The 15,342-nt window shown below is 42.9% G+C and overlaps 1 protein-coding gene across 2 annotated transcripts in view; it reads right to left on the bottom strand.

The window, feature by feature from the left end:
• The window catches only part of cdh23 (cadherin-related 23), a 167,102-nt gene that overhangs the window by 3,475 nt on the left and 148,285 nt on the right, over positions 1-15,342 (bottom strand). The window contains exons 46-67 of one of the 2 annotated variants that reach the window (XM_052080058.1): positions 14,830-15,288; positions 14,625-14,741; positions 14,319-14,543; positions 13,217-13,386; positions 12,965-13,102; positions 12,593-12,712; positions 9,865-10,042; positions 8,792-9,003; positions 7,896-8,090; positions 7,713-7,826; positions 7,463-7,592; positions 7,115-7,378; positions 6,863-7,024; positions 6,190-6,446; positions 5,996-6,093; positions 5,523-5,643; positions 5,368-5,447; positions 5,213-5,253; positions 5,058-5,118; positions 3,760-3,889; positions 1,493-1,612; positions 1,127-1,237 (exon numbers count right to left, since the gene is read on the bottom strand). In XM_052080058.1, the coding sequence (XP_051936018.1) occupies positions 1,127-1,237; positions 1,493-1,612; positions 3,760-3,889; positions 5,058-5,118; positions 5,213-5,253; positions 5,368-5,447; positions 5,523-5,643; positions 5,996-6,093; positions 6,190-6,446; positions 6,863-7,024; positions 7,115-7,378; positions 7,463-7,592; positions 7,713-7,826; positions 7,896-8,090; positions 8,792-9,003; positions 9,865-10,042; positions 12,593-12,712; positions 12,965-13,102; positions 13,217-13,386; positions 14,319-14,543; positions 14,625-14,741; positions 14,830-15,288 (3,503 nt within the window). The remainder of the gene's footprint in view (positions 1-1,126; positions 1,238-1,492; positions 1,613-3,759; positions 3,890-5,057; positions 5,119-5,212; positions 5,254-5,367; positions 5,448-5,522; positions 5,644-5,995; positions 6,094-6,189; positions 6,447-6,862; positions 7,025-7,114; positions 7,379-7,462; positions 7,593-7,712; positions 7,827-7,895; positions 8,091-8,791; positions 9,004-9,864; positions 10,043-12,592; positions 12,713-12,964; positions 13,103-13,216; positions 13,387-14,318; positions 14,544-14,624; positions 14,742-14,829; positions 15,289-15,342) is intronic. The other variant, XM_052080059.1, reaches the window with a different exon arrangement.

Genomic DNA, 15,342 nt, shown 5'->3' with positions numbered 1-15,342 from the left:
CTTTTCACGGAAAACACGCAGTGTTGTTCACTCGTGTCTCCAGAGGAAGACTAAGGTCAGAAAAGCTTTATATTGCACTTAATTGAACGGTGTTTGTTTGTTTTTTCTTCTTTCTTCTTTCTACCTACATTCTGGCTGCTGGAGGCTGTAAATTTCCCCAGTGTGGGACAAATAAAGGAGATCTTATAGAAACAATCACTATGATTATGGCCATGATGCAGCTGTACCCCACTGTGTGGAATGACGACTTCCCTCTTCTCAGGGCGTTGAATCAATTGCAACTGAACTGCTCTGGTTATTTTTTTATATTATAGTTCCCCCCCCCCCCCCCCCCCCCCCACACACACACAGCCAATCAGGCTTCATCAGTTCATGCAAAAATGCTTGGTCGGGGCTGAACCACCATGACTTGGTGTGGAAAACCAAATTCCAAGTAGAAAAGACATGGATGAATGAAAATAATCTAAGGAAAGCTTCCCTCTATTATTTCACTCATATACTATGTATTCCAATGCTGGAAGTGGATCAAGCACAGGTAGAATGGAGCTTAGTGTGGAAGGGCGCAAAAGTCATGGATGAACAACTTTAACCCTTTCCTGCGCCCTGTAACCTGATTATACTATGAGCTGTCCACTGTTGTAACCGCTGTCCCTGAAAGGGTTAAATTTGGCCATTTCATAGTCCAATATTTGTAAACAATAGTAACAGTATACTTTTGAGTGTCAGAAAAGTGACTGACTACCGCTGATCTGAAATGATGACACAAACTTTGAGGCTGCAAAAGTCAAAATTAATCCAGGGGAACCTGTGGGCGAGGTGGATAAATTGAGTTGATGCAACAAAAAAAAAAGTACACAGAAGACTGCAAGACTGCCTCTAAGAAGAAGGCTGAACCATTATTCAAGACATTTAAAGTGTTTGTATACTACTAGCCATCGGAGAGAGAAAAGGGTTTGCCACTTGGAAGAACGTGCCAGGTGAAATGTCCTGTATCGATAAAGTAGTGAGGACAACACTTTTCTCCCAAGTCACCAAGGTGTGACGAAAAAGCCAGATCAGATGGAAAGTCAAAGGAGGCAGCGTTGTCGCAAGGCAGCAGGAGCACACAGCAGTCAACCAAGCCCACCTCAGTGACGGATGAGTTTTCTCCCTGGCTGGTGGAAACAGTGACGAGTCTGGCTGCAAATAGCTTTTTCAGTCTCAGGTAGTCGTCGAGGACCACTTTGAGCAGGGAACCCTGACGGGATGGCAGTTATTATCAAACTCTTGGAGCACATGTATCTCTAGAGATGTTGAACATAAAATATGCAGAGCAGTGATGAATCAGCTGCTGAGTCATTCTGCTTGATTTCCTGTTTTCTTCTAGGAAGTTACTGGAGAAGATTATAGTTTCCCCTTAGAAGAATCAGACGGGGTGTGCATTACACAAGATCAAGTGGCATTTGAGTTTGGACAGAACATTTCAGTGTGTATCCAACATTCTCTGTCTCACCTTGATTGGTCCTTCCCTCATGATTTGGCCCAGTTTAGCAATATTGTCATACTCCTGAATGGCTGCTCTTAAGTAACGATCATCATCGGGCTTCGCTTGCGGCTCACGACCAAATGTTCCCTGTGAAAATGACATAAAAAATACGTCAACTTAGAGGATGATATCTCACAGAACCAAAACCACATCATGTCCACACATTCTCTTTACAATACAAAACAATTATTACAAACAAAATTGATGAGATATGTTAATTTGAATGGTACTTGATGGTTTTCAAAATGTTTAAAGATCAGAACTGGGCATTTAAAGGGGAAGTTAAGTCAACATTTTATTTACAAGAATGTGTTCTATGCTGCCGCACTAGTCTTAACATGACATTTGGATTAACAGTGCGATTGTGGGATATGAATTCTGCAGCAAAGTCCACTCGTTTTTGTCCATCTCAGGGGGGGGGGGGCATCTTGCCCCTGCTGTCCACTAAAAATGACATCACAGTTCCTCAGGGCTCAGGAATGACCAATCACGGCTCACCAACTTTATGAGTTTGGTTACGTGACATTTCACGCTGAGCAGTGATTGGTCATTACTTGTGCCCTTAGCAGCTGTGATGTCATTTTCATCTGACAGCAAGTGACAAAATGGCTGCCCCCCACGATGGATAAAATTGCAGATTTAGTTGTTTAAGTTATACTCCATAAACGCAATATTAATCAAAATACTGTGTTTGGACAAATGGGGCTGTATATGACATGTACAAATGTCATTATTTCCACATACTGCTTCAAACAGTCTACCATCATCCCAGTTCCCAAGAAATCGGCAACATCGGAACTGAACGACTATAGGCCTGTCGCCCTGACGTCTGTGGTCATGAAGTCCTTTGAATGCCTTGTGCTGAACCACCTAAAGAACGTCACTGGACCCCTGCTGGACCCTCTCCAGTTTGCCTACCGGGCAAACAGGTCTGTGGAAGACGCAGTCAACATAGGTCTGCACTACATCCTCAAGCACCTCGACAGCACAGGGACCTACGCAAGGATTCTGTTTGTGGATTTCAGCTCTGCGTTCAACACCATCATCCCGGAACTCCTCACCCCCAAACTACTCCACCTCAGTGTGTCCCCTACGATCTGCCAGTGGATCCTCAGCTTCCTGACGGGACGGACACAACAGGTGAGACTGGGAGCAACAACATCATCAATACGCACCACCAGCACTGGAGCCCCACAGGGATGTGTCCTCTCGCCACCGCTCTTCTCTCTCTACACAAACGATTGCACCTCAACAGATCCAGCTGTCAAACTCATAAAGTTCGCAGACGACACCACGGTCATCGGTCTCATCAAAGACGGCGACGAGTCTGCGTACCGCCAACAAGTGGAGCAGCTGGAGCTCTGGTGCGGCCGACGCAACCTCGGGCTGAACACGCTCAAGACTGTAGAGATGATCGTGGACTTCAGGAAACATTCTTCTCCTCAGTTGCCCCTCACACTATCCAACTGCCCTGTGTCAACCGTCGAGACCTGCAAGTTCATGGGAATCACAGTCTCCCAGGACATGAAGTGGGAAGTCAACACCATCTCCATCCTGAAAAGGGCCCGGCAGCGGATGTACTTCCTGAGGCTGCTGAGGAAGCATGGCCTGCCACAGGAGGTGCTACGACAGTTCTACACGGCAGTCATCGAATCAATCCTGTGTTCTTCCATCACGGTTTGGTTTGGGGCCGCCACAAAAAAGGACAAAATCCGACTTCAACGGACAGTTAGGACGGCAGAAAAAATCGTTGGCACCGCCCTACCCACTCTTGAGGACTTGCACAGTGCAAGAATCAAGACAAGGGCACGGAAAATCCTCCTGGATCCCCCGCACCCTGCCCACCACCTTTTTCAGCCACTCCCCTCAGGCAGACGCTACAGATCCATGCGCACCAAATCCAGTAGACACTTAAACAGCTTCTTCCCTCTAGCCATTAACTCCTTAAACAGCCACTGACATAGTCACTCTTCTTGCACCACAAAATGGTACTACAAAACTACTGGTTACTCTAAAATGGTTCAATGATTTTGTTGTTTACGATGATACTAGTGCAGCGTGTTATACCGGAGACAAATTCCTTGTGTGTTCTACATACTAGGCCAATAAAGATGATTCTGATGATTCTGATTCTGATACTTGTTCATTACACTGCCTTATGTAATAAATAAATTGCATTCTAAAGAGACTTTCCGGACACCCTGCATGATGAATGAAATCATGCTGGAACTAACATGAGTGCATGCGGGGCTGTTCCACAGGTCCGTGATCTCACTCAGGTTCTCAGGCAGGTCGTCCTCGTGGTCCGCCTGAGCAGCTAGCTCCAGGTTGTGACAGAATGGATCCAGCCACACGGGATTAGCTCTGCAGAGAGATTTTAAAGTTATATTTTAAAAGAAATGTATTATTAACACATTTTAAATCATTTTAGTATTGCCACTTCATGTGATGCAGTATGGTTCGATAAAACATTCCTTGTTAGATGGTTTGAAGATGCTTGCTACTTTGGATACAGGAAGAGGTTATTCTGCTGACTAGCTCCTCTAAAAAAAAAAACAACAACTAGAAAGATGATCTTTGATAGTATTTATCCAGGAATCGGCCTTCTGAAAAGCATGTCCCAAAATGTCTAATTAATCTTTATTATATACTGTCAGTGTTTCAATTTTTGAAGAGAACTTCTGAAATAGTCTTGGGTAACTGTCGTCTATCCCAGCTGATTTTGGGCAAGCATCAGAATACACCCTGGATTGGTCGCAAATCAATCGGACATATACACAGTAAATTTGGAAGAGCACATTTTACTAAAAAATAAAAATAAATACAGTGGTCACAGTCTAAAATTACACTTGGAAGAGAATAAATTATTTTGAGTAAATTTTACTCAAAGTAGTGGATTAACGGTACTCCAAATGATTAACTCAACTTTTATTACTCACCCCCATTTTATACTGATGGGAGTCTCAAGTATTTGAAAGATTTACTGCTGCTCGAGTACAGTGAAAAAAAAAACAACCCAGGAAAGATTTCTCAGTCATAAATTCTAAATGCATTTTACAAGGACAGTTTTTGAATACATTTTACTCACACAATATTAGTTTGTTTTAAAAGGGGGTTGAGGAATGCACCCACAACTTTCAGGTTGGGAGACAGCAACTCCGACTGTCATAGCAAAACGCTGGTGTGAGGCAGAATACTTGTACCTCCAAAAAGTGATCCAAATATTTGACCTCTCCTTTTGGAGACACCAGCCATGTACTAATTCACAGGAGTAGTATGGCTCATGTGGAAGAGTGTCCATTTCCAAACCTGAAGGCTGTGCGTATTGTCCTCAATCTAATTTGAGTGACATCCATCCATCCATCCATCCATCCATTAATCCATCCATCCATCCATCAATCCATCCATCCATTTTCCTATCCGGTTATCCTCACAAGGGTCGTTGGGGTGTTTAAAACGAGCATTAATGGAAAGTGCATCGTAACAAATGTTTTGGAAAGTTCTTGAAATTTCGATTGTATGAAAAGCTCACCCCTCAAAGGAGTATTTGTTGGTGTTGGGCATGTCCAGAATATCCATTAAACCCTGGTTCCCTGGATGTGGGAGGAAAGACAACTTGCAACTTCAGAACCGCGCTTTGTATGACACCCTGTATGGCCACGTGCTGTTTGAGGGACGAACACAAACCTGTTGATCCTGCGACGATAGCTTTGAGCTTCCTCTGATGCCTGCAACGGTCATAAAAATGTCACAACTCGGACAATCTGTAGCAACGTGGCTTAAAAGGTGACAGAGCAGACATACAAATTCCATGAATGAGTGACATGTTGAAACACTCTTACACTCTGCGATAATGCCAGTTCATTGAGACAAACAATATTCCTGCCAGGCACAGCAGCACAGCCAGAATAATGATGACCAGCTGTGACAGACAGACAAAATAAAAATTTAACACAACAAACGAGCAGAATTTTTTTTTTTTACGGGTTGACCTGACCTGCAGCGTGGTAATGTCGTCAGGTAGCTTGTCACTGACGGCCGGCTGAACGTCCACCACGTTGTACTTCCGAAACAAATTTCGAAGCTGTTCCTTGTTTTCATCGATCATCTGAATCACTCTGCAGATCAAAGAAAACGCAAGTTAGTAATGAACAGAATAGAACAGAAAACTTTCATTGTAATGTACTGTATGGCACAGGTAAATTGAGGTGCAACTGCAAACTTGTGTTTCAAAACTAAAAGCACCCCAGAATAATAGGAATAAATAAATAAAAAAAAGGCAAGACTAAATTATCCAGAGTAAATATCTGGAAGGGACAGAGGCTCGAATGATGGATGGATTGACAGTGGAAAACTGTTTGATGTACAAGTAGCAGAACAGTTGGACCAATATTTATTCAGAGTTGGTGTTACTATTTTATGTGCTGCTTTGGACTGAAACATTTGTAGGGCTTGGAATTCATATCGCACCTTTCAACATCTTGGATGGTGTTGCTTTGATTGTTGACTATGTGTACCAGCATGTCTGTCTGGGCATAATTCACTCTGCCTTTCTTGTCAATGTGAAACTGGGGCAAAGCAAACAGAGGGCAACACGAGTAAATATTTCCATACACATATTAACAACATATTAGTTAACCGTCAAAATGAAAATCAAACCTCACCTGTATGTCATCGAGGTTGACAACAGCGCCCGTGATGTTGGATAGCAAGTTAATGAAATCATCTTGGCTTTCACGGACCAAATCAGGGATCTCATTGAAAACTATCTTGACCCTCTGGTCGTCCCGCAGGATGTAGATATTGACATTAGCGGTGGTGCTATGTCCTGCCAGGTCGCATGCCAAAATTTCCAGCTGAAAATATCCAGGACTGTAAGCCGTGAAGAGATCATACGTGCGAATGATACCATCTGTCAAACCTGTGGACATCACAAAACTCATTAATTCAGTTGATGCAAAAAGATATCAAAAAGCACAAGTCCTTGAATGTGACTACTCACCAGATGATTTTTTTCCCCATCATACTGCTGTCACACCCCACCCACATTGTATCGCTACTTAATATATTATAAATCCCCCAGTAATGTAATATGGTAAAATGACAAATGAAAACCGACTAACACTTCAATAGAATACAGAAAAATGTCATGTTATTTTGCAAAGGAACATTTTTGGATATAGCAAATATTTTTTCGAGCACTTAAGATTACACCGAGCTAGAGTACATTAAGCTGTAGCCGACAAGTCTGTGTTGAGGTTACATCAATGTGTAAAAAGATTTGTCAAAAAGACATAATTTTCCCTATATGGCACAAAATTAAACAAGGAAGCTCACCAATAATGAAAATGCTGCCAACATCCTCACTGCCGTTGCTCTGAGAAGGGAAGTAACGGATGGTAACAATGTGATACTGCACCAAGCTGTTGTTGCCGATGTCATTATCGATTGCCACCACTTTAATGAGCTCTGATCCCACTTTGGCATTAGCAGCCACTCCTGCACCCAAGAAAGAATAAGAACAAGTTTTGTGACCGGTTGACCAGAAACCGTGGGACGCATACATTTAGAAAAAAAAAAAAAGATGACCTGCAGTGTACTCTCCCTTGGTAAATCGCGGTTTCTGGTCATTGATGTCTTCCAGTTCAATCCGCACTTCCAGCAGGCTGGGGTCTCGGGCGGGGTCCAAGGCTTTGACGCGCGAAACCCTTTGACCCCTGGAAGGACTCCAATTCTTGTTACTGGAGGCCTTGATGATGATGGAATAGACTGGGTTTTCCTCACGATCCAGTTCCCTGTACAACTTTAGCTCTCCGTCTAGACCCAAGCCAAAGTTTCCATCGCTGTTTCCCCCTTTGGGATGACATGGAAAGAAAGGCTGTGTGATTTATGCATCATTTAGCCTCAGGCGTAAGAGAAGGAGAGGGGCTGGATCACCTGCAATAAAGTAGTAAACAATAGCATTGGAGCCTTCATCAGCGTCCACAGCTCTGGTCACATTCCCCACCACAGTCCCAGGAGGGGAATGCTCAGGCACGGAGAGCTTCTGGTAAGGCAAGCTGCCACGCTGAGGTGCACAACACAAAAACACAAAGCAATGCTCAACTATGCGCATCACCACATTCAAAGGAGGACCATTCCTTTAAAGGAAAACCGGCACCGCGGGAACTAAGGCCTCATCGCTCACCGGTGGTTTGAGAAAGACTGGCTCATTGTCGTCAATATCCAACAGCGCCACCAGCAGAGGTTGTGTGGTTTCATAAGTCACGGGTTGGCCCATGTCACGAGCCACAATGAAAAGCTGCATGAAGAAGCATTGGCGCACAGTTAGAAAGATTCACCTTAAGTGAAGAAGGGCATTTTCACTCACGCTGTGGAGGGACTGTTTCTCTCTGTCCAGTTTGACTGTAGTTGTAATGACTCCAGAGATGGCATCAATGTGGAAATTTTCCCAGTCTCTGCTGCCCGCTCCAGTCTGCAGGAAGCCATAGCGCACCTCTCCGTTGACGCCCTCATCTGAGTCAGTTGCATAGACCTCGTACACCGGCAGGCCCGGAGGCTGCTCCTATATGGATACAAAAGAGCAATCTTGAATGTACAACGTCTCTAAAACAACAAAGGTGTCAAGACATTAATATTCAAAAGGCTTATTATTTACGTAATGCTATTATTAGGATATTTTTAACAATGCATAATCAGTGAGCTGTAACCTGATCCTTTTCCCACTGGAAACAAGCCGTAAACACTGACAAACATTTGCGCCGTTCAAATGCATTGCATGAGTAAATGTGATGAAAGAGCTACATTTATTTATATCCTTAAACTGTACTTGGAAGCATTTGTAATAATTTGCAGTAATGTTGTATTTGATATTGTCGGTCAATGGTGCAGGCAAAACCAGTGTCTCTGTAATTTGCTGCATAATTAGCATTGTTATTTGTCACATGATTCATTGTGGAGCAAGGCGATATCTATTATGCATTAGCAATACATTCAGAAAGGTTAAAAGCTATTTTGGTTTCTCCAGTTCCCTTGCACGAACGCACATTTGAATTCCTCTCACAACTTGGCATCAAAACAGGAAGTAAAGGTTGATGCGCTGGTTAGTGATGACGATTTGGCTGTGAAATCACCTGTTGAGAGCTTTTGTGCATCAAATTAAAACAGAATGCAAACGACCAACTGTTACAAATAACTTGCTATGAGAGGGCCAATTCAAGCAGCCCGCCCTCCCCCCCAAAAATGTCATAGTTAGCATGACCCTACCTCTGAGATATGGATAATGGTTCCATTTGCTGGTCTTACAAATACAGGCCGGTTGTCATTGACGTCTATGACCGCAATGATGAGGTCCGCGGTTGCCCACAAGGGGGGGCGCCCCTGGTCTGTGGCCACCACGGTTAGGTTGAAGCTCTCAGACGACTGAAGCAAACGGCGAGAACGCACAAGTCCTGTGTTTGGATCCAGAGAGAAGGCGTCTGAAAAGAGAGAAACAGTTTGCGGATAAATGATGAATTACAAGTGAATTATTATAGTCTTTTCCATCTCATTTCTGTTTCCCCCATCTTGTTACATGACCCCAAAATAATGGGTACATGCCTGTACCTCTTGGGCGCTGGAAAAGGTACAAACACACTTCGTGACAAATAACAGTGTATGAGTGCTGTCAGTCAAATTGTTTGGATATGACATTCTACATGAAAAAAACCCTAACACTACATAACATGAATGTGGATTGTATGTTGGAGGGGAAGATGAAGGTGATTCCCACACCACTGTTATTTCTGCAATTTCACTGTGTGTTTATGAATGTTCATGTTTGAATTGGATCTGTATTTTGGGGGTTGATGCCACTGATGGTATTATGGTTTACTTGGCGGATTTTCGTGCAGGCGATGTGGGCTCAAATCTCACTAAGTGACAGCGTGAATGAACAGCAAATGTGAATGGTTGGCGGTTAATGTCTCTACGTGTGTAAGTGTGCATGGGTGATGGATGGAATCTGTGTTTTATCGAGCTTGCCCAATATGGATCTGGTTTCTAATTAGAGAGGGTCGGGGAATTTGATCCTACTGAGGATGGAAATATATTCAGATTAGGAGTAGTAGTTGGAGGTCAGTCAATTGTGCTGTTCAGGATGATCAACACCCAAAACTCCTCAGGATGCCCTTCCAGTGAACTGGCCCATCATTCAGACATCTCATGTTTTGGTGTGATCCATTCATCTTAAATTCAACAGCGTGAATATGAGGGAGCACATTTTCTCTTGGTGGTTCCAGCAGTCAAACAAAAAGATAAAAGGAAAATAACCAAATTGAATTCTGACAGTATATTCAAACCTGAATGGGCCCCGAGCAGGCTGTAGAGTACTGCCCCATTCTCGCCTTCATCCAGGTCAGAAGCCTTCACTGTGATCACTGACGTTCCACTGGGCTCGTTTTCAAACACGCTGGTGGTGAATACTCGCTCAGAGAAACGTGGCCGATAATCGTTGACGTCCAGAATTGTGACGAGGACCTAATGATCAGCAACAAGCAGAGTGATTGATTCCCTTGCAGAGCATTCTTTACACACATTTGTATAGTTATAGTTGCTAACATAATGCCTCCGTCATTTAATTACATTTTTTTGTCGACTAACCAGTTAACCACCATTTGCAGCTTCATTGAAGAAAACACAAAACTAACAAGAAGCTATGTGGTGGTGTGGCTCAAGGGTAGAGAAACTGTTTCCCAAACCAGCAGTTCGGTGTTCAATCCCCAGAGGTTGCAACCATATCCCTTCTTTCTTTGACCAACATGTTAAGCACGGCGTATTGAAGTCGTTTTTTACATTATAAGGCGTTTTTCGCCGAAAAAACCGACCATGTATAGTAAGGCATTTTTGGACAAAATTTTTAGCCGAAAAAAACGACCATGTATAGTAAGGCGTTTTTAGCCGAAAAAAGACGACCATGTATAGTAAGGTGTTTTTGAACAAAATTTTTAGCAAAAAAAACCCGACCATGTACAAGAAGCCGTTTTTAGCCGAAAAAAACCCCAACCATGTATAGTAAGGCGTTTTTGGACGAAAAAAAAAGAAACCATGTATAGTAAGGCGTTTTTGGACGAAAAAAACGACCATGTATAGTAAAGCGTTTTTAGCCGAAAAAAGACGACCATGTATAGTAAGGTGTTTTTGAACAAAATTTTTAGCCAAAAAAACCGACCATGCACAAGAAGGCGTTTTTAGCCGAAAAAAACGACCATGTATAGTAAGCCGTTTTTGGACGGAAAAAAAAACGACCATGTATAGTCAAGCGTTTTTAGCCGAAGAAAAAAACGACCATGTATAGTAAGGCGTTTTTGGATGAAATTTTTAACCGAAAAACCGACCATGTACAAGAAGGCGTTTTTAGCCGAAAAAAACCCCGACCATGTATAGTAAGGCGTTTTTGGATGAAATTTTTAGCGGAAAAAAACGACCATTTATAGTAAGACGTTTTTGCCGAAAAAAAACGACCATGTATAGTAAGGCGTTTTTAGCCGAAAAAAACGACCATGTACAATGAGGCGTTTTTAACCAAAAAAAGGACCATGTATAGTAAGACGTTTTTAGCCGGAAAAAAACGACCATGTATAGTAAGGCGTTTTTGGACGATTTTTTTTGCGGAAAAAAAACGACCGTGTATAGTAAGGTATTTCTGGACAAACTTTTTTGCCGAAAAAAAACGACCATGTATACTAATGCCGTTTTTTGCAGAATAAAACGCCAATGTAGAGTAAGGTGTTTTCAGTGGAAAAAACAGGACCATGTATAGGAAGGCGTTCTTGGATGAAAAAAACGACCATGTTGATTGATAAAAAACACAACTCCACTGCTCTATGTGGTGCTTTGGCTCAGTGGTAGAGTGATGGTGTGCCACACCAGAGGTTGAGTGTTCGATCCCTGTTTTTTTGCAACAATGTCTACTCTTTAACCACCATATAGAACTTATTTGCGGAAAAACACAAAACAACCCAAAGGTTCATTGTGGTGGGTTAGCTCAGTGGTAGAAAGCTGAAGTCCCAAATCCAGCGGTTGGGTCTTCGATTCCCAGTGTTTGCAACATGCTCACATTTTTCTTTAAATCAGGGGTGTCAGATTCATTTCTGGCGTGGGCCACATTTTAATTACCGTTTGACTTGGAGGGCCGTTATGACTGAAACCACATAAAGAAGTCAAGAATAACTGTTAATTCAACTATTGTTTAAGTTACTATCATGAGAGGTTTGGTAACAAGCAAATGCTTAGAATACATTTCGTATTTATTACGTATAATTTAATTTTAGAAGGGATTGTGGAAGTTCATGTTTGAGCTGCTTTCGCAGGCCACATAAAATGATGTGGCGGGCCAGATCTGGCCCCCGGGCCTTTATTTTGACATCTGTGATTTAAATGATGTCCCATTTGTAACAAAAATGGTATTTGTAGGATTAGGAACTGAATATGAGTTTTTGTCCATGTCGAAATGTGCCAAGCAATCTCCAGACAATTAATTTAGCTGTTTCTACTTGACTTCAACTTTGATTCTGCAACTTGTGTCAAGGCTATATTACCACAATCTTCGGACCGAACCCCATCCTCCAAGTAAACTGCTCACCCCCACAGGGTGGTGTTTATCAGGCTACCTCCAGAATTTAAGGGTAAAAAGAAAATAATGGCCTACCAACAATCATGACTGAGTTCAACTAAACACTGGGGTGGCGTGTTGTTTGCACTAATGCGACCAACACAATCATACTGACTGCCTTGGAGGAGAGGAGTGCCATCTGACATCAGCGTGTCACCAACATATGGAAAAGCTTCCATGTTGCGTGTGGTTCTTTCACAGAAGACACCAGACTGTTTTTAATTTTTTTTTAAGAGAATAAATTGTAAACCAATTCCATCATTTTATGAATGAGACATTAAAGAACACCTCATAATAACAACCAAGAGTAATCGCAGAAGTTTGAGGCATCATTTAGAAAATGACATTTTCAATGACGGTATTGACATTGAGCTCTAGTGTTTTACTGTTTATTTTATTAAGATTGTAATATATACCTGGACAGAGTTCTCTCGCCTGTTATTAGAGCTGCCACCAGGATTGTCTCGAGCAACAGCAGTTAGTGTGTAGTGGTCTTTTGTCTCTCGATCCAAGGGAGAGAGGATGTAGATTTCTCCCTACAGCATATGTGGAAGGATGGCAGAGGAAAAAATGGGAGTGCTTTCCGTTGATACTTTTTGTGTATATGGCAGATAATATACAGACAGTATTTTCTAATAATATATTCAGTCCAAATGCATTGCACTTTCTCAAAAATACTAAACTCAGCTCAGAAGACTCAGCCTGTCGAAGAGTTCAGCAAGTGTCAGGAACTTATCTAATAATGCCGTGGAAGTAGGAATAGATTGAAGTTAACATGTTGGACTCACAGTTGTTGGTTTGATGCCAAACTTGCCCTCCCCGTCGACTAAGCTGTACTCAATAACAGCAAAGAGACCTGAATCGGCATCTGTTGCACTGACACGAACTATGGTTGTGCCGAGATTCACATTTTCAAAAACAGGCTCCTATCGACAAAGATAATTAGACTTCAGAAATGAAACATCACCAGCATTGCATCGATTCACATACTGTAATTCTTTTATATCTTTTGTTTTAACGAAGCCATTCATATTCAGTACCTGATATGAGGGTTGTAGGAAAACTGGGTTGTTGTCATTGACATCCACAATGCGTAGATAAACAGGCAACTCGGCAATCCGGGGAGGACTTCCATGGTCCTTTGCCCGAATCGTGAAATTAAGCCATTGCACCTGTTCAAAATCCACCGTCTGGTTGGCCACAATCTTACCTGAGATGTTTGTGAAAAACTGGCAATTACTATCAACACAAGGCGGGGTGTTGCTAGAAAATGTTGCTACCTCTCCGGTGATTAATTCAGGGCTACTGTCACAGTCAGAGTGATTCTCAACTAACTTTTGAAACTAAAAACGTTGACTGCAGCTGAGTAGTTTTAAGTTGTAAAACAGCGTTGACCACCATATGGTGCCGACCACAAGACTGTATTTCTGCATCAGTCGGAGTGCATCCTGGCTAAAAGCCAGGGTCAAATCAGGTCAAGAAAATGGTGCCTTTAATGTTCACCGTTATTAAACACAAACTTATCTGCCTCGTTTGCTTAGAGATGCGATCATCCACGAAAGATTTCCCCCAGTCGCTACTACAACACTGCTCTAAAAAGTAAACAAACGGCATTTCTTTGGGGCCAAACTTTGATGCACTGTGTTCACACAGGTGAGTGAGCTGGTCAGCCTTTTAATTTCGGGATTTTTAATGACAAGCAGGACAAGTTCATGACGGTTTGGTGTTCAGCAGTTTTGTGCTTTTGAATGGGAATTTAATACAAGACACCACCTGTCATTTGCGTCATACATTTGGTTATGATGTGAGCCCCGTCAGCGGTGCTGATAAAAAATTGTGGCCCTCTCCATCGTTTAAGCTGCCGATCCCTGGTCCAAAGAACAATACTAACTGAGATAAACAGTTATTGTACTATCCTAGCCGACATGCACAATATTTACAGTATGTCACGACTTACAAGCATTACAATCACCATTCAGAGATCCATCAATGAAAATGTTCTCAAATATCTATGGTGAATACACTATTACTCTGTATTAGAACTTTATTGCATTGCAAAATAACTATTTTACATCAGAAGAGTGGGCAGTGATGTTCACTATCGGAGTGTAAAAGCCTGTTTGGGTGTGGTAGTTTTCATACCAGTGGACGGATCCTCGAGTCTGACATAGCCTCCCCGTGGTAAGTGGAGCAGCTGATAGATGACCTGGCCATTGGGGCCTTTGTCCGGATCCACAGCTGACACAGAGAGCAGTGTTGTGCCTGGTTGTGCTCCCTCCAAAATCTTCTCTGTGAAATTGGTCACTCCGAAGGGACGGAAACGAGGAGCGTTGTCATTTACATCCAAAATGTTGATGGTTAGTCTTGCTATGATGGAAATGAACATGAAATGAATGACTTCACAGATATTGCGTTTGGACTACAATCTTGGCTACAAACTAATTTTACCGTTTGGGACACTGCCAGACTTGTCAATAACCTCGCTGGCGTTGTCATGGACGGAGACGATAATCTCGAAAGTAGCTACCTGTTCTCTGTTGAGTGGGTTGCGTACAAACACAGCACCTGCAATTTCATCAAAACACATTTAATTTCTTAGAAAGATTGCATTCATGTATTCGACCTAATCACACAGCAATGATATTAAACCGACCAGTGTGCAAATCAATGCCAAAGGATTCCTGCAGGCCATCTACCGGGTTGTTTCCATCATCCTTTGCTTCCACTGAGATGATATAATATTCCAGTCGGGGATGCAGGTCAGGATCCTCAGCTGTCAACGTGGCGACCACCACCCCGGGTGGCGTGGACTCATTGACATTAATCATGGTTAGGGGCTCTATAAAACGCGGCCGCGAATCATTGACATCGTCGAGGATGACCATTAGGTTGGCCGTGCCAGACATGGGTGGCGTGCCCCGGTCGGTTGCCATGACAACCAGGCGGTAGGACCCACGCTCCTCCCTGTCCAGTGTGCTGTTGCCGACCAGAACGGCTCCGGAGAGAGCGTCGACCACAAAGCGATCCTGAGCACCGCTTACCAAGCGGTATGTGAGCCAGCCGTTCGAGCCGGAGTCAGCATCGATGGCGGAGAGCTGGGTCACCACCACACCTGGAGGAGACATGGAGATCTTAAACAATGTCATTCGTCCCTGTCCCATTTATT

The sequence above is a fragment of the Hippocampus zosterae genome, chromosome 11 (genome assembly GCF_025434085.1).
Source record: "Hippocampus zosterae strain Florida chromosome 11, ASM2543408v3, whole genome shotgun sequence".
In the NCBI taxonomy this organism is placed as follows: Eukaryota; Metazoa; Chordata; class Actinopteri; order Syngnathiformes; family Syngnathidae; genus Hippocampus; species Hippocampus zosterae.
Note: the sequence above shows the minus strand (reverse complement) of the source record. Positions and strands in the feature narration are given on the sequence as shown.